Here is a 26,721-nt window from a genome sequence, read left to right on the forward strand (position 1 = left end):
CTGTAAAAACCATAGCCTTGACTAGATGGACCTTAGTTGGCAAAGTAATGTTTCTTCTTTTGAATATGTTATCTCAGTTGGTCATAAATTTTCTTCCAAGGAGTAAGTGTCTTTGAATTTCATGCAGTCACCATCTGCAGTGATTTTGGAGCCCAAAAAACTAAAGTCTGACACTGTTTCCACTGTTTCCCCATCTATTTCCCATGAAGTGATGGGACCAGATGCCATGATCTTCGTTTTCTGAATATTGAGCTTTAAGCCAACTTTTTCACTCTCCACTTTCACTTTCATCAAGAGATTGTGTGGATTCTTACCTTTGTCCAAATTCTGCTTGTTTCCCCAATCACTCACTCTATTCTTCTGCCTGGCCGAACTTCACCTCTCCATCCTACAAGATCAAACTCACATCCCAGTGGACCCCTTTACCAGTAGTTCCACCCTAGATTTATAATTATCCCTGAGACAAACCTGCTCAGTGATAAAGAACCCACCTGCCAATGCAGAAGATATGGGTTCATTCCTTGTGTCGGGAAGATCCCCTGAAGAAAGAAATGGCAACCTACTCCACTATTGTTGCCTGGAGAATCCCATAGACAGAGGAGCCTGGTGGGCTACCATCCATGGGGCCACAGAAGAGTCAGATATGACTCAGCCACTAAACAACAACAACAAAGTCAAACTACAAAATATGGACCAGAAAGCAAGCAAGTCCAGAAAACGGACATAATTTCACTGGTAACACTAAAATGCAAGGCTGTGGTATAACAATGGAAGCATATACATTTTTCCAAAAGAATTTTGTTAGAATTTGTTAGGAGAGGAAGTGAAAGAGGGTGGTGTGCCAAGAACATGCTTCCCCTGTAAAACAGCACAGTGTTACAAAAGGAGAACAGCTTTGGAATCGGCAGAGGGGCTTTGACTTTCTGCTCTGTGAGCCTGACTTGTGTCATAAATTATCTGACTCTCACTTTTTCCATATGTAAAAGAGGCAATACCTCTCAGCTGTGGGATGTGAAGAATAAGTGGAAAAAAGTAAGTACTGTGCTTAGCTCAGTGCCTGGCACACTGTGGCTACTCAAATCCTGTTAGGTCCTTTCCCTCCCCTTCTCCTCCTACATAAAGAGCCATGGACATAGTAAAGGCATAATAAAGAACATCTGAGCAAGGATAAAAGCAAAGAGAGTAACAGCATCATGATCATGCTTTATGCATGAGTTCCCCTTACTTGAAGAATAATATTATAATCCTGATTAAACCCTTGAGAGTGACTCAGAAGTGAATTATTGCCATGAAAAGGATTTTACTCATTCAGACATTGATTTTAAGTCTGGGCTAAATTTTTTCTACCTGACAGATAGTTTTCTTTAAATAAAACTAAGGAAGGCAGTGAAAAGACAGGTCAACTTTGACCCTAATTCCAATCAGGTCTGTAAAAATGTTTGCTGAAGCTAGGATGATCAGCAAACTTGGGGAAAAGTGATGTGTCATCTACTGGTTAGTTAAGTATCATTAGAGATGAAGACACCAACACTCAGCAGATATATTTCATGTACAAACCTCAATACTTGGATGAAAAAAAAAAAAAATTCCAGACCCAAATTAGATATAGTCTCATGACCATATGAAAACAGATAATATTAATAAAGAAGATAGGGGGAAGGTATCTGAAGAGAACCATGTGCTCATAAAGGAGGAAGCAGAGTGTCTAAGCTCTAACTTCAAAAGGGCATTATGGAAGTGTCTGGGCTTGCCCAGTGGCACCAGTGGTAAAGAACCCGCCTGCCAATGCAGAAGACATAAAAGATGTGGGTTCAATCCCTGGGTCAGGAAGATGCCCTGGAACAGAAAAGGGGAACCCACTCCAGAATTCATACCTGGAAAATTCCATGGACAGAGAAGCCTGGTGGGTTACAGTCCATGGGGTTGCAAAGAGTTGGACATGACTGAGCACACATGCACACAGGAACAGAAGTGTCTAGCCCAAAACAGATTGATCAATCATAACCATGATGGACAACCAAAAGGGGGATTTATAAAGTGATTCACTTGGAGAAATAAGAAAAAAGGAGGAAGATCAGAGGAAAGATGAATCCTCTGATGTGAGTAGATGGTCTTAGATAATCCTGCTTCACAGACAGTCTTTCCTGACAGATGGTAGCTCCATCTGTCAGGCAGTGGGGTCAACCACTACTATTTGACATAGTTTTATAAGTCCTAGCCACGGTGTCAGAGAAGAAAAAAAAATAAAAGAAATCCAGATTGGAAAAGAAGAAGTAAAATCTCACTGTTTGCAGATGACATGATCCTCTACCTAGAAAACCCTAAAGACACCACCAGAAATTTACTAGAGCTAATCAATGAATATAGTAAAGTTGTAGGATATAAAATTAATACACAGAAACCTCTTGCATTCCTATATGCTAACAGTGAGAAAACAGAAAGATAAATTAAGGGAAAATCCCATTCACCATTGCAATGAAAAGAATAAAATACTCAGGAATAAATTTACCTAAAGAAACAAAAGACCTATATATATAAAACTATAAAACACCGATGAAAGAAATCAAAGATGACACAAATAGATCGAGAAATATACCATGTTTGTGGATTGGAAGAATCAATATAGTGAAAATGAGTATACTACCCAAAGTAATCTATAATTCAATGCAATTCCTATCAAGCTACCAATGGTATTTTTCACAGAACTAGAACAAATAATTTCATAATTTATATGGAAACACAAAAAAAGAAACCTCGAATAGCCAAAGCAATCTTGAGAAAGAAGAATGGAACTGGAGGAATCAATCTGCCTGACTTCAGAATATACTACAAAGCTACCATCATCAAGACAGTATGGTACCGGCACAAGGACAGAAATAAAGATCAATGGAACAAAATAGAAAGCCCAGAGATAAATCCACACACCTATGGACATCTTATCTTTGACAAATGAGGCAAAAATATACAATGGTGCAAATGCAATTTCTTTAACAAGTGGTGCTGGGAAAACTGGTCAACCACCTGTAAAAGAATGAAACAAGAACACTTTATAAAACCATACACAAAAATAAACTCAAAATGGATGAAAGATCTAAATGTAAGACCAGAAACTATAAAACTCTTAGAGGAAAACATAGGCAGAACACTCTCTGACATAAATCACAGCAAGATCCTTTATTACCCACCTTTTATTTAATGGAAATAAAAACAAAAATAAATACATGGGACCTAATTAAACTTAAAAGCTTTTGCACAAGGAAGAAAACTCTAAGCCAGGTGAAAAGGCAGCTTTCAAAATGGGAGAAAATAATGGCAAACGAAACAACTGACAAAGAATTAATCTCCAAAATATACAAGCGGTTCATGTAGCTTAATACCAGAAAAATAAATGACCTAATGAAAAAGTGGGTCAAAGACCTAAACAGACATTTCTCCAAAGAAGAGATACAAATGGCTAACAAACACATGAAAAGATGCTCAACATCACTCATTATCAGAGAAATGCAATCAAAACCACAATGAGGTACCATCTTACACCAGTCAGGATGGCAGCCATCAAAAAGTCTACAAACAATAAATTCTGGAGAGGGTGTGGAGAAAAGGGAACCCTCTTATGCTGTTGGTAGGAATGTAAACTAGTACACTGTTCTATGGAGAACAGTATGGAGACTCCTTAAAAACTGTAAATAGAACTGCCATATGACCTAGCAATCCCACTGCTGGGCATACACACTGAAGAAACCAGAATTAAGAGTCACATGTACCCCAGTGTTCACTGCAGCACTGTTTACAAGAGCTAGGACATGGAAGCAACCTGGAACATGGAAGCTGATGAATGGATAAGAACATTGTGGTACATATACACAATGCAGTATTACCAGCTGTAAAAAAGAATGCATTTGAGTCAGTTCTAATGAGGTGGATAAAACTGGAGCCTATTATACAGAGTGAAGTAAGTCAGAAAGAGAAACACCAATACAGTATATTAATGCATATATGTGGAATTTGGAAAGATGGTAAAGACAACCTTATATGCAAGAGAGCAAAAGAGACACAGATGTTAAGAACAGACTTTTGGACTATGTGGGAGAAGGTGAGGGTGGGATGATTTGAGAGAATATCATTGAAATATGTATATTACCATATGTAAACCAGATGACCAGTGCAAGTTCAATGCACAAAGCAGGGCACTCAAAGTCAGTGCTCTGCTCTGGGGCAGCCCAGAGGGATGGGGTGGGGAGGGAGGTGGGACGGGTGTTCAGAATGGGGGGACACATGTACACCCATGGCTGATTCATGTTGATGTATGGCAAAAACCACCACAATATTGTAAAGTAATTAGCCTCCAATTAAAATAAATTAATAAAAACCTAGACTCTTCATTATCTCTTATACCACGCACCCAACGTGCCAAGAAAATCTCCTAACTCTATTGCCAAAACAATCTAGAATCCATCAACATCTCACTATCTCCTACACCAACCCTCTGTCTGAATTACCAACATGTATAACCTCTTTCTCCCTTCTTTCCCCCTACTCCTTTGCCAATCTTCCTTCTTCATATTTTTAAGCATTGCTAGGCACTAAGCTCAGTGCTTAATATGTATTGCTGCATTTAATCCTAGCAACAACTTTACAAAGGCAACATTATTATAACCTTTTCACATATGAGGAAAATGAGATTGATAAAACTAAGTAGTCCAAAACAAAAGAGTTAAAGAAGTGATGGAGCCAAGATTTGACTGAAGAGCATCTGTTGTATTAGATTCCTTTATCATCCTCCTCCTCTTCTAGGTGCTTGTAGCAATTTGTGCCAGCTTCTCTTTCCATGCTGGGCTTCCCTGGTGACTCAATGGTAAAGAATCCACCTACAATGCAGAGACGCGATTTCAATCCCGGAGTGAGAAAGATGCCCTGGAGGAGGGCGTGGCAACCCACTCCAGTATTCTTGACTGGAGAATCCCACGGACAGAGGAGCCTGATGGGCTACAGGCCATAAGATTGCAAAGAGTCAGACACGACTGAAGCAACTAAGCATGCACACATGCTCTTTCTGCTCCATTGCCATTATTGCACTCAAGGGTCAGTGTCTGTGTATTTGACTGTCTGCCCCACTAGAAAATTGGAATCAAGAGAAAAAACTAATATTAATAACAGGTACCATTTTTCGAATATCTTCCATGCATTATAAAATTGTACCAGGAATTGTTCTCTGTCCTGGGGATACAGTGATGAACAAAACAGAAAAATATTCTGTCCTTAAGGACTTTGCATTCTGGTAGAGAATGAGATCACAAAATTTACAAACTTATTTATACCACATTAAGAGACGATAAGGACACAGATACAGGCAGGGTGTTCGATGTGATGGGGGTGAATGGAAGTCTCTTCTGAGTCCTTCTAATTTTTACTGAAACAGGAAGCAAAGCTGTCAGCTAAGCATGAGTAGAAGGAGGATGTGTGGGAAGACTCAGGATAGAGAACATGATAAACAGTCAGCTAGAGTTAACTATAGATTAAGGAGTATGCAATAAAATCGTCATCATGATATGTTTTCGTCCAGCCACATTCAGCTGCTCTGGTTCAAGTGCAGTTAGGTGCGCTATGTCTAGTACTTTCAAGACCATCTCATTTAAATTTCCCCTCAATCCAGCAGATTATTTCCACCCTGTATTTTCAGGAAAGAAGTTGAACTGAGAGAATATATCACTTTCTGAAGGTCATGCAGACAGAAAGTGTGAGAATTCCGACTTGAACCCAGATCTGTCACCCTCAAACCTTTGACACAAAGTCCCTATCAAATTGGACCTGCATCTCATTTCTACATAAGTACTTAGTACATTCTCAGTGAACTAGCTTCGGAAATGAGGACTTGGCTGAGGGGCAATTCTTACATGTTTTGGCAGACTGAAAAGTTAAGCTGAGTCAACAGACTTGAGACTGCCAAAACAAGGTTAATTAGATTTAGGCTGCATGAATAAAAATGTAGTAGCGAGCCCACTGTGTAGGTATGGCCAGAGTACACCTGTAGTATTAGGTCTGATTTGAGACACCCAGGCTGTTATAGGGCATCAGCAAACTTGAAAGCATCAACCAGAGAAGAGCAGAGAGGATGGTATGGGGCTTGGGAGCCATAAAACGTGAAAAATATGGGTGAGATAGGGGCTATTTATTTAGCCTTGGAAAGAAAAATTCAGTTCAGTGACTGTCTTTATACCTTCTCCAAGACTGCCATATTCTGTGTGATTCTGGAGCACTGAATTAGCACCTCAAAGAAGGTGACAGAGGTAGATGTGACTCTGTGTAAGGAAGAAGATGGTGTCATTTGGAGCCAACTAGAACCAGAGTAGGTTGCTCCATAGGGAGACGTGTGCTGTGCAATGAAAAGCCATCAAGAGGGTGTTCTACAACCTTTTCAAGGATGTCAAAGGGGATAGTTAAAATAATGGCAGAGGGTAAAATTGAATTTTCGGTTTGCACTGCCAACTTGAAGGAAGTCTGAGATAATAATCTTCCTTCTTGACATCCTTCGGTGCTTGTTATCCTTCAACAAATTTTTTCTGAATATCCAGAGTCTAGTTCTTCGTGTAGTATCCCAGCTCTGACTTAACATCAGCTGTGTGACGTTGCATCACTTACCTAAGATACTGATGCCTGTCTCATCTATAAAATGGGAACAGTACTAGAACCTCTATTATGGGGTTGTTGTGAGGATTACATGCGACACTCCATGTAAAGTGCTTAGAAAGTGCCTAGTAAGTGTGTTAAGACTTCCCTGGTGGCTCAGGCGGTGAAGTGTCTGTCTACAATGAGGGAGACCTGGGTTCGATCCCTGGGTCAGGAAGATTCCCCTGGAGAAGGAAATGGCAGTCCACTCCAGTACTATTGCCTGGAAAATCCCATGGACAGAGGAGCCTGGTAGGCTACAGTCCTTGGGGTCGCAAAGAGTCGGACACGACTGAGCGACTTCACTTAGTGTTAGCTTCTGTTTTTGTAAATGTTTATCACACTGTCCTTTAGTGCTGTTTCATAATTTCCTGTGTTTTTTCCAACTGTATGGTCACTCTTGTCATAGAGTTGCTGCTGCTGCTGCTGCTAAGTCGCTTCAGTCATGTCCGACTCTGTGCAACCCCATAGATGGCAGCCCACCAGGCTCCCCCATCCCTGGGATTCTCCAGGCAAGAATATTGGAGTGGGTTGCCCTTTCCTTCTGCCATGCATAAAAGTGAAAATAAAGTCTCTCAGTCATGTCTGACTCCTAACAACCTCGTGGACTGCAGCCTACAAGGCTCCTCCGTCCATGGGATTTTCCAGGCAAGAGTACTGGAGTGGGGTGCCATTGCCTTCTCTGGTCATAGGGCTGAACATATATAATATATCAGGTACCTAACAGTCCAAAACAAAAATGAGTTTCTCTTCTTTCAAGCAACTTATAAACTTGTTTATACATTCTCAAGGAGACTTTTCAAGTTTGGTGAGATTATCACCTACAGGAAAGGTTTTATGGATTTCTCTATCTTTTAAAATGCTAAAGGGTGCTCAGATACTGTCTTCATTTGAGTTGGTTCCAATTTCCATTCATCGTTAGGAAATAAGCAAATATTTTATTTAGGATACAGAACACAGTAGTTTTATGAAAATCTATTGAATGACAGCCAGCCCTGCACTGTATACCAGGAGGAGAAAGAGTTAGGGGCAACAGCCAGGAGGAAATAGAGATAAATGACAGAATCCTTGTAGTTTGCAAGGACCTTGCAGTCTAGTGAGAGAGAGAGAGATGAGGACTCACCTAACCCACCCTTGTTTGCTTTTATACCTCACCTGTGACACCCACGTCTGTCTAGTGCGTCCTAGGCTCAGTGACTTTGAGTTCCTCCAATAAGCTAAGAGATCACCCTCCTTCCTATTGTCTTTCCTATTTGGACACTTTCTCTGCCCTTTGCATGACTGACTTCTCTCACCCCTCAGGATGCAGCTTAAATAGCATCTTTTCAGTTAGACCTTTCTTATCTTCCATGTCTAAATAGGGTCTCCACCCCACTTCCAATGGTTTTTTGTCAATATATCCCATTTGTTATGCTCATAGCACTTGCTACAATGTTTAGTTTTATGTATTTATTTCTTTGCTTCCTTATTTATTCACCTTTTCCCTCCCAAGGGCAGCGATCACATCTATTTTTATTCACTACACGTTCTCTTTCACATAGCCAAGGCTTTCAACAAACACGTACAGAGTAAATGAAAGATCCTTTCAGCACAGTGTGGTAAGCACTGGGACCGAGGTGTGTATGGTGCTAGGCACCACAGAAGACAGCCATCCTAGCCCAGTCTTGCAGATCCCAAAAGAGGGCATCGCAGAGGCTGTCATAGCCGCTTCAGTGCTCCTCAGCTCTCTTCTCATACATACCAACAGCTTCCTATCCCAAGCCTGCCATGCTCCTGGAGGGTCCCCTCTGCCTAAGGGAGCCTGCTTGGCCAACACACAGGGAAGGCCAGGAGACCCAGGAATGAATCCCCAGAAACAGCTCTCAACCAATAAGTGGTGGGTGTCGGTAGCCTGTGCATCTCAGCTTCCTTGGCTCTGGGTAGGATAACTCTGAATATGAAGTATAGTCTACAGCATTGCCATGAGGTCCAGCAGTGCTGAGTCCTGGCTGCAAAACCCTAACCTGTTCACCTGAAACTATCACAACACTGTTATTTGGCTATACTCCAATATAAAATAAAAAGTTTTTTAACAAACCCATCCAGAGGCCTGCTTCCCTGTCTTACTTCCCCACCTCCTATTGGTGCCTCCTTAGTAAACTGTTGTTTATTTGCTCAGTCATGTCTGACTGTTTGCAACCCCATGGATTGAAGAACACCAGGCTTCTCTATCCTTCACCATCTCCCAGAGGTTGCTCAAACTCATGTCCATTGAGTTCATGATGCCATCCAACCATCTCATCCTCTGTTGCCCCCTTTTCCTCTAGCCCTCAATTTTTCCCAGCATCAGGGTCTTTTCTAATGAGTCAGCTCTTTGCATTAGGTGGCCAAGTATTGGAGCTTCAGCATCAGTCCTTCCAATGAATATTCAGGACTGATTTCCTTTAGGATTGACTGGTTTGATCACCTTGCTGTCCAAGGGACTGTCAAGAATCTTCTCCAGCACCACAGTTCAAAAGTATCAGTTCTTTGGCACTTCATGGTCCAACTCTCACCTTAGTAAGTTGCTTGCATTCAAATCCTCATCTTAGGGTCAGCTTCTGGAAGATTTCAATGTAAAAGAGGACAAATGACCAAGATCTTGAAAGGCAGGTTGAGTCACTAAACAAGAGACAAGGATGCCCTTTCCAAAAAGGGCTCAAGTCCTTAGTGCAGAAAAGAGAATCAAAGCCCTATTTCCACTCAGGGGCCTTTCCTCTCCTGGGGGTCAGACTTGGTTTATGGCTGGGCCCCTGCAAGATAGCTACAGGAAAAGATAGTAAGCCATCAGCTGATCCTTAGCACATGAGATGAGCTGTTTCAGACAGTTGTTTCAGGCACAGTTCTGTACAGGTGAACAGAAGGTCCTAAATTCATGAAATAACACACTGTAACCCTGCACACTGCATTCATGAATCTTCAGCTGAAGAGCTTCTTTGTGTCTTTTTCTTTTTTGAAAAACAAGTCAGGATTCAGGAATGTGAGGTTTAACCCTGAAAAGCAAGCCTTGTACAAATGGTTCCTTGAAAGCCAGCTTGTAGCCTGTGCATAAATTTTATGATGTGTGAAGCACATGTTCAAGGAAGTATTTATTAGTAAGGCCATAAGTTAAATTAGAAAGGGTGGTTCATGCCTTAAATATTCCGTCATTTTCCATACTGTTTATGTATCCAGACCCAAGTGTGAAATTTAAGTTTGCTTTCAATGTATTCACCTGACCAATGATTTCTTCTAGGCCAATGTGTTTTCATATGGTCCCCGGTGGTGAGGTTTTGTGGTTGGGGGAGATTGGGAAAATGCTTCTAAATTACCTTTTCAACGTCAAAGTTTCTGTTCAGATATCATAGGATCTACATATAGATCATAGAATGATCCTACTGGTTGGATTTATTAAGATGAAGTTTATTTCTCCTGGAAAACTAGAGTATTTTACATTGAGGATGTTATGATGAATTTGGAAACTGGTTAGTCACAGTGCTGTCCCTGAAAATTACACTTGCCATTATCGAGTCTAGCAGTGACTCATATTAGGACACAGATGCTATGATGGGCTGTGGCCCTTGGTCACTGACTTTTGCAAAGCGGCTGCCTAGGCCCACCGAAATAGGAGCTATAGTTGGAGAACTGTAAACTTGGTAGAACTTGAAAGGTACTGTGACCAACCCCTGATAGTAAAATCCTATGAATGTGAAATTATTTATAGTACAGATTGATGCTTATATTAACAGCCTTGTTTTATCTGTAGTCTTTATGTGAATGCAGTTAACTTTTTGCATGTAAAGAGTAACATATTTATTGAAAGAATATAAGAATATTGGATATTGTGTTGGTATGTCCATGTGTGTTTGACAGCATGTGTGTGTTACTCTATAACAGGAAAATGACTCATGTAGAAAAAAAATTCATTAAAATATGCTATAAATATATTTTGATGTACATAGTGTGTACCCTAAGCAGTCCTTCTTGAATCCACAAAGTTTCCAAAATACAAAAGTTTTTAAAACATTTACATCTTGTGAAAGTGTTCTTTCCATCTCTATTTATTACATTTCCTTGCTACACAGTCACCAAAACTCTCTGGAAAGTGATAATGGCCTTAAGTAAAACCACTGGCATGGATCACTGACTTACATTGGCATTAACTTTTTAAAAAGAAGCTAGCTGATTTTTAAGCCTTGGTTCACTTCACAAAAGCAGTGAATAGCAATGCTGTTGTAGAGTTGTGCCATGAAACCTAGTTGTAAAGTTTTTTCTGCATTGAAAGTCCTGACTGGGAGCCAAGGTTTATCTTTAAACATTCATGCTTGAACATGTCCAGACGAAGTGTTTCTAATTGTAACTTTCCCTGCTTTACTTTCCATCCAGAAAGTAGATTTTCCATGTAAGGGTTAGAGTAAGCTGTGAACATTCAGACATAGGACTTAAAAATTCATGTGACAACAGTATTTCAAGGCATCAAATGTTTATTTTCTGTGTGGTTGCTAAAATTACAGACTTTGGAATTAGTCACCTGAATTTGCTTAACTAGCTCTGCAAATCATTAGCTGCAAGACTCAGCTCTCTGTTCCCTTCTCTGTAGCATGGGAATACTGAAACCATCACAGTATTCCTATAAACCCTATGATGTATATTTATTATGGATTTTCAAAAAATAATGTATGGAGAGCACCTTAGACTGCAGCTGACTCTAGAAAGTATTCAGCAAATATCAATTGTTATATTATGTATTTTCTTAGTCTCAGTTCAGTTCAGTTGAGTCGCTCAGTTGTGTCCGACTCTTTGCAACCCCATGAATCACAGCACGCCAGGCCTCACTGTCCATCACCAACTCCTGGAGTTCACCCAGACTCATGTCCATCGAGTCAGTGATGCCATCCAGCCATCTCATCCTCTGTTGTCCCCTTCTCCTCCTGCCCCCAATCCCTCCCAGCATCAGAGTCTTTTCCAATGAGTCAACTCTTCACATGAGGTGGCCAAAGTACTGGAGTTTCAGCTTCAGCATCATTCCCTCCAAAGAAATCCCAGGGCTGATCTCCTTCAGAATGGACTGGTTGGATCTCCTTGCTGTCCAAGGAACTCTCAAGCATCTTCTCCAACACCACAGTTCAAAAGCATCAATTCTTCGGCGCTCAGCCTTCTTCACAGTCCAACTCTCACATCCATACATGACCACAGGAAAAACCATAGCCTTGACTAGACGGACCTTTGTTGGCAAAGTAATGTCTCTGCTTTTGAATATGCCATCTAGGTTGATCATAACTTTCCTTCCAAGGAGTAAGCGTCTTTTAATTTCATGGCTGCAGTCACCATCTGCAGTGATTTTGGAGCCCAGAAAAATAAAGTCTGACACTGTTTCCACTGTTTCCCCATCTATCTGCCATGAAGTGATGGGACCAGATGCCATGATCTTAGTTTTCTGAATGTTGAGCTTTAAGCCAACTTTTTCACTCTCCACTTTCACTTTCATCAAGAGGCTTTTTATTTCCTCTTCACTTTCTGCCATAAGGGTGGTGTCATCTGCATATCTGAGTTTATTGATATTTCTCCCGGCAATCTTGATTCCAGCCTGTGCTTCCTCCAGCCCAGAGTTTCTCATGATGTACTCTGCGTACAATTAAATAAGCAGGGTGACAATATACAGCCTTGACATACTCCTTTTCCTATTTGGAACCAGTCTGCTGTTCCATGTCCAGTTCTAACTGTTGCTTCCTGACCTGCATACAAATTTCTCAAGAGGCAGGTCAGGTGGTCTGGTATGCCCATCTCTTTCAGAATTTTCCACAGTTGATTGTGATCCACACAGTCAAAGGCTTTGGCATAGTCAATAAAGCAGAAATAGATGCTTTTCTGGAACTCTCTTGCTTTTTTGATGATCCAGAGGATGTTGGCAATTTGATCTCTGGTTCCTCTGCCTTTTCTAAAACCAGCTGAACATCAGGAAGTTCACAGTTCCCATATTGCTGAAGCCTGGCTTGGAGAATTTTGAGCATTACTTTACTAGCGTGTGAAATGAGTGCAATTGTGCAGTAGTTTGAGCATTCTTTGGCATTGCCTTTCTTTGGGATTGGAATGAAAACTGACCTTTTCCAGTCCTGTGGCCACTGCTGAGTTTTCCAAATTTGCTGGCATATTGAGTGCAACACTTTCATAGCATCATCTTTCAAGATTTGGAATAGCTCAACTGGAATTCCATCACCTCCACTAGCTTTGTTCATAGTGATGCTTTCTAAGGCCCACTTGACTTCACATTCCAGGATGTCTGGCTCTAGGTGAGTGATCACACCATCGTGATTATCTGAGTCATGAAGATATTTTTTGTACAGTTCTTCTGTGTATTCTTGCCACCTCTTCTTGATATCTTCTGCTTCTGTTAGGTCCATACCATTTCTGTCCTTTATTGAGCCCAACTTTGCATGAAATGTTCCCTTGGTATCTCTAATTTTCTTGGAGATCTCTAGTCTTTCCCATTCTGTTGTTAGTCTACTATATGCTATTCACTACCAGACTCCTTGCATAAACTCATTGCATGGTTAACATATGACCTTCAAGGCAAATATCAGTATGGTTATTTTATAAATTAAGAGATGGATGATCAGAGAAAAGACAAAGAAACAAGCTGGTAAGAGGCAATATGATGACTCAAGCCCAAGTCTCTTTAGCTCCATGTCCTTTATTCTATTCATGTCCTATTTCATATAGTATCAATTACATGTGGCTATTTAAATTAAAGTGTGTGTGTGTGTGTGTGCTCAGTTGCATCTGACTCTTTGCTAGTCCAGGGACTGTAGCCCACCAGTCTCCTCTGTCCATAGAATTTTCCAGGCAAGAATACTGGAGTAGGTCGAGATTTCCTACTCTAGGAGATCTTCCCAACCCAGGCACCAGACCCATGTCTTTTGTGTCTCCTGCATTGGCAGGTGGATACTTTACCACGGTGCCACCTAAGAAGCCCAAATCAAAGTTTAAGTCAGTTTAAGTTAAATAAAGAAAAAAAACTCAGTCCCTCAGTTCCACTATCCATATGCCAGGTCTCAATATCCACATATTGTTAGCAGCTACAGTACTGGATGGTACAGATAGAAAATAGTTCCAGCATCTCAGAAAGTTCTACTTGACAACACTGCAGTCTGGACCTTACTATCTCTCCAGTCTGGTTTTCTCTCAATAGGATATGAGATTTTTCTTTTAAATATTATAACAAGGCTCATCAATAAATTACTTAACTCTTTGTAATAAAGACATCACACATTGTTGTAGATGACCATGTAGAGCACAGCTAATCCATCTAGCAGTCTATACAGGAATGAAAAATTTGCCCTTAGCCAGATTATTACAGTGCCCAAGAGCTGAGAACTCTTCAGCTATAGTTTAGACGATCTTTCTATTCAATAATAAGAGCCCATAATGATGGGATATCCTAAAGCCAGTATGAAAATCTCATCTACCTCAATACTCTACAGTTTTCATTTGGAGCTCAATAAGCTTAAAGTTGTTTTCAATATTTTTTAAGATTCTAGATGTAGTCCATTTAGGTGTAAGGTTTGGAAAGAGGATATAGTGATTTATCATTTTTGTTTTTAACACTGATATTTTGCCCAGGAAACTTTTCTCTTTATGGGAAGCCAAATGACTTTTCTATCTAGGTAGCCAATAAGCAGTATTTATGACATTGATCACCTTCTTTTCACAGACCCTTATGATGGGTATCAAATATTACAATCTGGAGACTATAAATGCAAAGGCCAAATAGGAGTGGCAAAGCAAAAAACCATAAAATCCAATATTCAAAAGTCAAGCAGATCTCCTCTTTGAATAGAAGCTCTTTCACATAAATCCAACTCTTGTTAGAGAGCAGAGTGGTACAGCTCAAGCATGCTGGGCCCATAAAAACCAGCTCTGTTTGATTTCAGCAGAAATAGCTGAGGCATGAGGGACAGACATGGGAAACGTCATGTGTTTAAAAGAATAACTGGCATCATAGAAGGAGCATTAATAAGGGATCAGAAGATCTGTTATCTCCACAGTATCTTGAATGTAATTCAACTGTAGCATCCAACAAACTGTGTGCTTTTGTTTGGTTTGTCACCTATGAGTCTGTCTAATCCATACTGTTGTAGGTGGCTAACTTTCACTATTTTGCTGCTTTTACTTATTTTTTTATCAATTTTTATTATAGTTGCTTTACAACATATTGTGTTTTAATGGTCAGCTTCCATGTCCAATCTTCCATAAACCATGAGTTCCTGAAGACTTACTGCTATCACAATGTCTCTCAATATAGCAAAATATTAGGCTTATTGAGGGCTTCCCTGGTGGCTAAGTCAGTAAAGAATCCACCCGCAATGCAGGAGACCCAGGTTCAATCCCTGGGTCAGGGATATCCCTTTGAGAAGGAAATGGCAACCTACTCCAATATTCTTGCCTGAGAAATCCCATGGACAGAAGAGCTTGGTGGGCTACAGTCCATGGGGTCGCAGAGTCAGATACAACTTAGCAACTAAACCACTACCACCAAACACCACCATCAGGCTTATTGAAAGAATAAACCATCAGAAAATTATTGGGTAGCTAATAGAATCAAGAAACACCAATAATGTGTTTACACCCTCCACCCCCCAAAAAAAATTATGATTATATTCCAAATCATTTTAATCTCATTATTACCACTTTAGCCAGCCTGCTCTGGCAAAACAACATGGCCCATCTTTTCCTCCCCATGGACAGCATTTGCTGACTCCCATGAACAAGTTGACCCCAGATAAAGCTTCTTACCAGTTGAAATAAGAGAAAGCAGGGGCGGTTCCTATCATGGCAAACACTGCCCCCCTCCCCCCAACCCCCAGGGATAGGCTGTTTTAACACATCACTCTCATTTTCTCTCTATTTGGAATTGAGTAATTTAACTTGGCTGTTAAAAATGCACAGTATTTCAAGGCTATTTCTAAGCAATATCCTGACAGAGAAGCCCTAAGGACATATGTATCAAGAACCATCCACAAGCTACACATTCTCTTGACAAAGTGCTATAGTGAATACCAGTCATGGGTCTTGCACAGTGACAGGCAGAAAGCCTGAGTACACTGGCCTGGCTCCAAGGAAGAAGAGCTGGCAATTTGGTTATTTCTAATATGATTGAACTTTAGTCTGTCCCATGATAGATCAAAGGTCAGCTTCAATGAACTAGTTCCTTCTCTGAAGTTCTCATTGTACGTTAAAAACAGTGTTTTTAACACTGGTTTCTCCTTTTTCATAATTCACAGAGTGTCAGTACTGGGGCTCAGAGTTCCAGCTGCCTACTCTGGATTTTGAAGATGTTTTAAAAAATGATGAGCACGCATACAGGTGGCTCTCCAGCCTCAAGAAGGTCGGCATCGTGCGACTCACAGGAGCAGCTGACAAACGAGGAGAAGTTTTAAAACTCGGGAAAAGGATTGGTTTCCTTTATCTCACATTTTATGGGTGAGTCACCAAATAGTTGGTATTCTGCCATGACAGAGAGAGTTGGATATATTTCTCAGGCAGAGGACTCTTTTGATTGATGATATAAAAATGTCTACACTGTTTTGAACAGGAAGTAAAATGAGAGTCTAAAAAGTGGGATTTCTGTGAGCATGACTGGAATGACATCAGACACCAAAGATAGGGTAGTTAAAGGTGAAGAGTTTGTTTGCTAAGGCCACCACAACAGAATATCACAGATTGGGTGGCTTAAACAGCTGAAGTTTATTTCCTCCCAGTTCTAAAGGCTGAAGTCCAAGATCAAGGTCTTGGCAGCTATGGGCTTCACAGGTGATGCAATGGTAAAAAATCTACCTCCAGTGTTGGAGATGCAGGAGATTTGGGTTTGATCCCTGGATTGGGAAGATCCCCTGGAGGAGGAAATGGCAACCCACTCCAGAATTCTTGCCTGGGAAATCCCATGGACAGAGGAGCCTGGTGGGCTACACTCCACAGGGTCACAGAGTCAGACACAACTGAGTGAGCACACACGTACATTGGCAGGTGTGGTTCTTGGTGAACGCTCTCCTCCTTGCAGTTGGCCACTTTGTCACTGTATCTTCATATGGCCTTTCCTCTGGGTATCTGTACTCTTGGTATCTCTTCCTCTTATAAGGACATCAGTCCTATTGGACTAGGGCTCCACCATTGAGATTTCATTTAACCTGGAGTCCCTGTCAGCCCAGTGATTAGCACTCCACACTCTCACTTTAGAGGGCCTGGATTCAATCCCTGGTCCAAAAAAAAAAATTTCATTTAACCTTAATCTCCTCCTTAAAGCCTCTTACTCCAAATATAGTCGCATTGAAGGTCAGCACGTCATCATATGAGTTTGGGGAAGACACTATTCAGTCCACAACAGGTGAGATCGAAGACTGTTTCTGCAACATGTTTTAAAAATATTCAGCTTTACAAAAGTGAAAGTTGATTCAGTTTTACCTCCCAAGAGTTGGTGCAAAATTAAGTTGGGACCTGAGGAAGTGAAACCAGCCAGCAGATGTGTTAGATAAAACTAACGAGCAGAAAATTAAGTCTACACACTTTAGCAAGTAACAGGAAATATTATAATCGATTTTAACTTTGGAACAAAAGGCTGTTTGCATAAGAATTGCCTGGAAGGTAACATTCATTATGGATAATAAAACACTAACAACGGGAAACACTTATCTGGAAATGGGGGCATTCATTAGGGTAAGCCTGTCATTTGAGATGAATACACTTATTCCTGGGCTCAGGGTAGAGGGCACTAAAAGCGAAAAGGACCTCCAAAAGGCAAAGGTCGCAGGCTGGTAGCACACAGGCAGTATTCAGATGTGTTTTGTTTGGCCCACATAACGTTGAAAGAAAATGAAATTAGTCATCTCCCATCAAAAACTGGGAAAGTTTACATTAAATACAGATCTGACTTTTCTTGAAAAATCAAATATAGCAACAACTGAGTTTAACCCCCTGCTTGCCAACAACCTGCAGGAGATATAGATATAGATATAGATATAGATATATATAAAGGCTGAATCCTGAAGCGAGCACATTCCACACCCCAGTTTCACACATTCTGTCCCCACTCCTGCCTCAGACCTGCAAGGCCCTGCCAGTCTTTGACTTTGCCCCTAGGTCAGCTAATCGAGGGCAAGACCTCATCTGCAGGTAATCAGAAGGTCAAAAATCTTCAGTCAGACTTCTCTGGTGGTACGGGGGTGAGAATCTGCCTGCCAATGCAGGGACACATTTTTTGATCCCTGGCCCAGGAAGATCCCACATGCTATGGAGCAACTTAGCCCGTGTGCCGCAACTACTGAGCCTGCACTCTAGAACCGGGAACTGAAACTATGGAGCCACGTGCCTCATCTACTGAAGCCCAGGTGCCCTAGGGCCCGCGTTCCACAACAGGAGAAGAAACTGCTGTGAGAAACTCATGCATCACAACAAAGAGTAGCCCCCACTCACTGTAACTACAGAAAGACTCATGAACAGCAGTGAAACCCAGAGCAGCCAAAAACAAAACAAATTTAAAAGTTTTAAAAATATTCAGTCCCCAGTGATTTGAACAAGTTTATTCATGGAAGAAGACTATCATGTTTAAGCTTGAATTACCTAGTCTCCATTCCCACCCCAGGAAGTTACAACTACTATCAGCAAATTTGTTGTACAAAATTTTTATCTGCTCTACATCTGCAAGAATTGAAGCTGCCTTTAGAGAAGGCAATGGCACCCCACTCCAGTACTCTTGCCTGGAAAATCCCATGGACGGAGGGGCCTGGTAGGCTGCAGTCCATGGGGTCGCTAGGAGTCGAACACAACTGAGCGACTTCATTTTCACTTTTCACTTTCATGCATTGGAGAAGGAAATGGCAACCCACTCCAGTGTTCTTGCCTGGAGAATCCCAGGGATAGGGGAGCCTGGTGGGCTGCCATCTATGGGGTCACACAGAGTCAGACATGACTGAAGCAACTTAGCAGCAGCAGCAGCAACAGCAACCAGGCCTGACCCTGCTTCGCTTCCAAGATCAGATGAGATCGGGTGCATTCAGATGGTAAAGATTCTGCCTGCAGTGTGGAACGGAGAAGGCAATGGCACCCCACTCCAGTACTCTTGCCTGGAAAATCCCATGGATGGAGGAGCCTGGTAGGCTGCAGTCCATGGGATCGCTAAGACTCAGACACGACTGAGTGACTTCACTTTCACTTTTCACTTTCATGCATTGGAGAAGGAAATGGCAACCCACTCCAGTGTTCTTGCCTGGAGAATCCCAGGGACGGGGGAGCCTGGTAGGCTACTGTCTATGGGGTCACACAGAGTCGGACACGACTGAAGTGACTTAGCATGCATGCATGCAGTGTGGAAGACCCAGGTTCTATCCCTGGGTTGGGAAGATCCCCTAGAGAAGGAAATATTCTTGCCTGGAATTGCACTCCAGTATTCTTACCTGGAAAATCCCGTGGATGGTGGATGTAGCCTGGGAGGCTACAGTCCATTGGGTCGCAACGAGTCAGACATGATAGAGCAACTTCAGAGATAACAGCAGTTGAAACAGACAAAGGAGAGTTTTAAAATTAATAACAGCTTCGACTGTATTATTTGGTCTTTATTTTTCACAACTTTTTGAAATAGATGTTATCTCTGAGTTCCTTTTGGAAACTGGGGCCCAGAGAATTAAACTATATCCCCAAGGTCCTACAGATAGTAAATAAGGAACCAAAGCTAGAATCTGGATCTGTTCAAGCCCTGGGCTTCCTAATCTACCTCACTAACAATAACAATATGAAGGAAGAACATGGAAAAGATGCTTTCAGGCACTGGAGGTAAACAGACCACTTCAAAACCAATCTTTTCTATGTTGTTTTACTTCATTTTTACTTGCTGACATCAGACTTTTGCATTGATGCCAACACATTTCATAAGTTCATTACAGTGGCCAAATTTGGGGGCTCTGTTACACTTGCCTAACTCCCACCTCCATGCATCACACTAAGGGTCAGATTCTTAGTCCTGATTTATGGCTTGTGTTTTGTTTTGTTTGTCAAAGTCTTAATAACTCAGCCACTGATCTCATATTGAGCAATTTACTGGAATAAATACTAAAGGCTTGTTGTCCAAACAAATCAGACTTCCTACTACTATTCCACTTCCTTTGCCCAAGATCTTTGCATCTGACCAAATTGTGTGTGTGCAAGGTCGTGTCCAACTCCACGTGAGTCCCCTGTGGACTGTAGCCTGCCAGGCTTCCCTGTCCATCGAATTCTCCAGGCAAGAATATTGGAATGGGTTGCTGTGCCCTCCTCCAAGGGATATTCTCAACCTAGGGATCAAATCTGCATCTATGATATCCCCTGCATTGGCAGGCAGGATTTTTACCAATAGCGCCACCTGGGATGCCCTGACCAAATAGGTTGCCTACTAAATCTCACCTTCAGCAGATGTCTTCCCTAAGACTCTCCAACTATACCACACTCCAGGACATGCCTTTCTTTCTACTTTACTTCTTTTTCCACTAATGATAACCAAAATCTCTTTTTTTGGTGTTTTTTATTTTTGGTAATTTCTAATCCCCAACTTCAAGAACTTACAGAAAACAGTTTTGCTGTTGCTGCTATTGTTGTTGTAGCTTAGATTTTGTTTGCTTATTTGCTTTGGGAGGGGGGTTGGCAACAGAATGAGAAAACTAATGTTTTCCCCAAAGTTATTTGCCTTTTCTATATTGAAGTTAGGGTAACATGAGATTTTTAAAAAGAAGAGATATTTAGGACAATGTTTCTCAACCTAGGCTGCACAGTGGAATAGCCAATTAAAAAAAACAAAAACAAAAACAAAAACATCTGAGTCCCATCTCCAGAGATTTTTTTTTTTTTAAAACAAGACTTGGATTTGGCCTGGGTAGCAGGAATTTTAAAACTCAGCAGGTGATACTCATTTGCATCAAAGGTCTTAAGCCTCTGGTTGAGAGAAAGGGTAGTTCAAGAGAAGGCAGGTCTCAGTTGATATAGAGCTTGGGTTCTTTACAACCTCTGAATTCTCACAATTATGTAACTAAACAGAACTTGTCATGTTCTTCTTGGTACTGTGGTAATGCCTGGACATGACAACTTTATAACATAATCCGTAGCTGCCTTATACAGGGTCTCTCCCTTTCATATCTTTATTTCTCTTCTGGCCTTACTCTTGTTTGAAAAATAACTGGTTGGTGAGTGAACGGAAAGAATAAATGAAGGCAATAAATAATGGAGACGAGGGACTGCCAAATGTATGAGAGGGACAGAGAAAGGAAAATGGGGAATGTTAAAGGTAAACTTTGCTTTCCATAGATTTTTCAAGAGCCTGGTTTCTACTCTTACTCACATGCCAAAAACAATAATAGCTTACTATTTCACACTTGCTTGCCTTGGGAAACTAATACCCACCTAGTACTTTTCCTTTCAAATAGGGTTACTAGTTCGGACACGACTGAGCGACTGAACTGAACTGAACTGAACTGAAACTGAGAATTATAGTATCTGATTTGGGGTTCTGACTGTTATCTCCATTCTTATATGATTGGCTGGATAAATAAAAATAGTAGATTCCAGAACTTTGTGTAGTCTTAGTATATAGTAGGCAAGGAATAAATATTTAATGAATAAATTCTCACCTAGGTTTAAAAGGACTGTAAAGCAGTAGATGAATGCAATAATTATTAGAGGATTTCATAATTATAAAATTGTATTCACCTGAATCAAAATGGCAACAGCTTTGAGGGTAAAGCTTACATCATGTTCCACATGTGTATTTTCTCAGATACTTGTCATTTTTTTAACCGTGCGTCATCTAGATGATATTTTTTCATGCAGCCATGTGAAATGCTCAGTAAGCTTACTGCCTTAATGATGAAATCTTTCCTGGGAGAAAAGAATAAGATTTGGTAAAGAAACTCCCATTGTCAGTTTTGTCAAATATATATAAATGTGGAGCAGTATGTAAAAAGATAACATTTTCAGGAGGATTTAAACCTTTGACTTGGGGCAACATAGTTTTTCAAAGTTAAGGCCAAAAACCTCATCCCACGTCCCTGACCCCCACCCCAAAGGAATAAAAATAGCTTTCTGGATCTTTTCTTTATTGAAGAAATTATATGAATTTTATGACATAATTTAACCCAATGGGAAATAGTCATTGGGTTAAACACTCCACTGCCACTGTCAAGTTAGAATAAAGCATTCAAGGAAGCATCCCATAGAGTAAATCTGAAAATAAGTATAATCAATGAAAGAGAATGTCTTGGTTGGCGGTATTGTCCTACACATCCATGCAACAATTGAATACTTTGCCATGTGCAAAACACCACACCAGCATTTTGTTCTGAGCCAGATTTGGGTTTCTACTTATGCAAAATTATCTTTGGTGATTCTTGTATGTGGTGCTGGTGGTTTAGTCTCTCAGCTGTGCCCAACTCTTGTGATCCCATGGGCTGACTGTAGCCTTGCCAGCCTCCTCTGTCCATGGGATCATCCAGGCAAGAATACTGGAGTGTGTTGACATTTCCTTCTCCAATTCTTGTATGTGGATGAATGTAAATAGTTGAGTTGACTTCATCTAGATAATGTAGAACAATTAGTGAAAGTTGCTCAGTTGTGTCCGACTCTTTGTGACCCCATGGACTATACAGTCCATGGAATTCTCCAGGCCAGAGTACTGGAGTGGGTAGCCTTTCCCTTCTCCAGGGGATCTTCCCAACCCAGGGATTGAACCCAGGTCTCCCACATTGCAAGTGAATTCTTTACCAGATGAGCCACAAGGGAAGCTTATAGAACAATACATATCCCATAAAACCAAGGAATAAACTATCAAGGAATCCTCGACTTTTGGCATTACAAATGAGGGAACAAGACAGGCAATATATGCCAACAATAATTAAAAGGTAGCATAGAGCTAAAGGATGGTGCTCTCCTGGTCTGCTGAAAGCATGGTGATAATGGGGTGATATTCAGCTATTAATATGCCAACTGGAGAGAAGGAAGCCAGGGCTCCTCAAATTTGCACAGGCTGCTGCTGCTGCTAAGTCACTTCATATCCTACTCTGTGCAACCCCATAAACAGGAGTCCACTAGGCTCCCCCTTCAAGAACACTGGAGTGGGTTGCCATGCTACCAGTGTATAAACAGATGTGATATTAATACATACATATTTAATTACAACTGTATAATTCCGTACAGCTCCTTCTCCCCACCACAAGCTAACTCAACATATATGCAAACCATTTTATCCACCAATGAAGCTGGCAAGGGAACAACTACAGCCATAGTTCTTTTCTCACTTTGCTAGGATTGCTTTTCCCCCTTCATGCTTCACCTTCTTTCTGGCATGCACCTCCCTCACTTTTCCATCTCCCTGCCTTAATCCTGTCTACAAACAGCCTGTTCCAAGTCCTCTGTTTTTGGCTCCTTTTCGGTCTTTCATGCCCTTCTTGCTTGGCCTACTCATCTTTCTCTTCCTCTATTCTAACCACCACTCACACTACATCTTCCCTTGCTCTAGCAGCCTCTGCGACTCTAGGGAAGAGAACTCCTTTCCCAGCTTCAGCTCTACCAGCACCTCATTCTCAATCCTGGGCATTAGAAGAAAACAAAATATTAATAAGTACTTTACTCCACTTCCTATGAGCCAGTTTTGCATTCTGAATGGCTTATCCAGAAAAGAGAGTTGAAAAGTCTCCTCTCTCCCATATCTGTATATTCATAGCATCTAGTTAGGCATTTTCCTGTTTCTTGTAAGAGATTCCATTGTTATGGATAATGCATATAGTGTGGAAAAAAAGGAACTATTCTGTTGTAAGATATCACTACTGCTTGTTGGACTGTAGTAATGTTTACTGGTCATTGTCTTTTGAAACTCTAAAATATATGACGACACTGAGAAGTTCAGATGGTCTTCCCTAAAAAGGCAAAAACATAACCTGAGAGTTCCTTCTCTAATTAGTTGGACAACTAACGTGTGTGTGTGACAGAGATGGGGTAGGGGAAGAGGATTCAACATCGTATTTTATGAAGTGTTTACCATTAGCCTCATGTATTAACGAGTTATCTTGCTGCTACTATAGCCAGGACAACCTTTGACAATAAGTTTATTCATCGCCATTGCTACTTCATACTGAACTTCTTTCAGGTAGGAATGGTGGCCTGATTAGGCCACCACCTTTCTTTAGATCTAGCTTGGTGCTTCACACGCATTTATCTCTCAGGAAATGTTAATGAAAGGGAATATAAGCTATGATGTTAAGGAATTCCATTTGATTAAGACATCAAAAATTCTTTTTTAGCATTATCGACATTTATCAGTCCTCAGTTAGAAAATTAACCTCATGAACAACTCACTAGAAAGTCAACCAAAAGAGAACACAAATTTCAACCTTAGCTAGCAAGATTCCTTTCCGCAAGTTCAGTTCTTTCTTCTTTCCAAGAATGTTTTATTTTCTAGCACAAGCAAGATGCAGTAACACATGCAACAAGGATTAGACTAATAAGATTAATAATACATTTTTCTGGAACAGTAACATCAGGGGTAAAATAAAGATGGTAAGAAAGAAATAAAAGAAAAGAAATTTCTGGATTTTGGTGGTAGCCAATTTTTATCTTGTAGAGACAAGCATGAACGTGATATAAATATTGAATAAAACTTATAAGGTCACAAACTGTAGTGGGAAAATATAAATATTTTGAAACACTTCATTTCAAAAAGTTTAGGAAAGAATTAAGGACTGAACACCCCAGACCATCTGTATTGCCTTACTGCCCTGAGAGCTGCCCACAGGACCAATAAGGAAACAGAGCTTAATCATGGCTTCACCACCACCTATTTGTAAGTGAAAAATTAGTCTAAACTTCTCATGTAATTTCCCAGAGTTCTATCATTCTCTTCTAGTGAAGACTTGTTTCTCTTTTCTAAGGGAGTGTTTTAATACCGATCAGGCTCTTCGAGGCCTTTGGATGAAAAGTTGCTGGAAAAAAATGTAAAATGCTACTATTACTGCTGACATTTGCATCTGCATGAATGCCTTGCATGCAGGCTTCATCAGATGAATCAAAAAATATCAAACAGCAAATGTTTCTGTTGGGCTGTTTGTCAAATACACTAGCCAGGCCAGTTAAGAATTAGCAATATTGAAGTGGCCTCTGGGGAAAACAAATATATCTCCCATCCAGCATTCACTGGATTTCTGCTAGCATTTCTGTAAGCCAGCCCAGCAGCATTTCACACATTAACTTGTTTTAGAGATTGAGGATGTACGAGTGAAAATATGATTATTTGGCATCTGGACCCTTAGAAATTACTCCTACTGTTAGTACTCCCTCCAAATCTGACTTTGAAACAGCTACTTGTTTGATGTACTTGTTACTATAAAACATTTCTAAAGTGTGGGGACTGAGAAGGGAAAGGAAAAACAAGTTTACCCATTTTGCTGACGTTTCTAGCCAAGCAATTGCTTCAGAAAACCACACAGCCCTTCTTGGATAAAAATGGCTTCTGAGTTAGAAAAGACCAATCTAGAAGCAATTCAGACTTGAGAAGAAAACAAAGAAATCTTGTCTGAGTTCTGAATTGAGTTGTAATTTCATCCTACTTTGTGAAAAATTTGCACTGAGATTTCTTAGTGAGTTGTTTTAAATTTAGCACAGTATTTGAGGATGGGAGGGAGGGTATTTAAAATGTGTACTCTTCTGAGTATTAGGGTTTCCTAAGCAGGACAGCATGCTAAGTTGTTTCAGCCATTGTGAATCCCAGTTTATGTTATCAGCCAAGAGCCAGTCCCTGGAGTTCCTTCTGTAATATTAGGTTTTGCAGTTAATGCCAACAAAACCACTTGAGTATGAGGTCATCTCATGAATGAAAGGAAAAATAATTTCTCTGTCTCATGCTCCTCTAGAAATCACTTGAGGAAATTTATAAGCTACCCTAATAAAGCAGTTGCTTCTCCACAAGCCCTCCGATCCCCGTTACCTCCTTGGTAATACTCTATGATGTCAAGACCAGCAGCTGCTGTTACTGAGGTGTGAGAAAATAGTTTTCCATTAAGCACCTTTTATGTGCTAAGTATTGAACTCCATGCTCTACATCATGAATCTTGACAATTCTGATAAGAATCATTATCCCCATCTTAAAGGTAAGGAAACTGAAGCAGAACAATCAGTTGCTAACTCAGGTTTACTTGACTCAGCCGTCTGCAATCTTGCCTGTACACCATGCTACTATGAGTGGTTTGTTGTTATTAACATTTTCTCATAGTTCCTAGTGCCATAATAATCATTGACTATCAAATGTGGCTTCTACTCGTATTGCAAGCCCAGAGGCAGGAAAGTAATTTGACAGCCCTATGTGGAAAGTCCTCAAACTAAACCATAATGACAGCATCAGAATATGCATTCCTTCCCTTCTTCTCTATTAAGCTCAAATAATAGCCAACTGTTTATGCAAAGGGAAGATGACAATTGACAAAGAATCAGATAACTTGTTACAAGAAAAGATTGTTTATATTTTAATCTTTCACATTATTAATTAAACTATCATCCAGTTCTTGCTCTGGTGAAATAAATTAAGCAGTTTTCCATCCCCCAACCCCCCAAAAAACCATTACATATGCTTAATGTGGAATTCTCATAGATTTTTTTTTGCAATGGATTGCATTCTAAGTTTTTTATAATGAAGGCCTTTTGAACTTTGAAGCAAATTGCTGTAACTGTTTATGTTTTTAAAGGTAGTTGTCATCTTCCTATCATTTATGTGTGTTCAGTCCCCTGCTGCTGCTGCTGCTAAGTCGCTTCAGTTGTGTCCGACTCTGTGCAACCCATAGACGGCAGCCCACCAGGCTTCCCGTCCCTGGGATTCTCCAGGCAAGAACGCTGGAGTGGGTTGCCATTTCCTTCTCCAATGCATGAAAGTGAAAAGTGAAAGTGAAGTCGCTCAGTCGTGTCCGACTCTAGCGACCCCATGGACTGCAGCCTACCAGGCTCCTCCGTCCATGGGATTTTCTAGGCAAAAGTACTAGAGTGGGGTGCCATTTGTCCAATTCT

General features: G+C 40.7%; 1 protein-coding gene across 1 annotated transcript in view; it reads left to right on the plus strand.

Annotated features, from left to right (window-relative positions):
- The window catches only part of BBOX1 (gamma-butyrobetaine hydroxylase 1), a 65,627-nt gene that overhangs the window by 10,663 nt on the left and 28,243 nt on the right, over positions 1-26,721 (plus strand). Inside the window, exon 3 of the mRNA XM_055547703.1 lies at positions 15,945-16,143. Coding sequence (XP_055403678.1) covers positions 15,945-16,143 — 199 coding nt within the window. The remainder of the gene's footprint in view (positions 1-15,944; positions 16,144-26,721) is intronic.

This window comes from Bubalus kerabau, chromosome 15, assembly GCF_029407905.1.
Source record: "Bubalus kerabau isolate K-KA32 ecotype Philippines breed swamp buffalo chromosome 15, PCC_UOA_SB_1v2, whole genome shotgun sequence".
NCBI classification, from domain to species: Eukaryota; Metazoa; Chordata; class Mammalia; order Artiodactyla; family Bovidae; genus Bubalus; species Bubalus kerabau.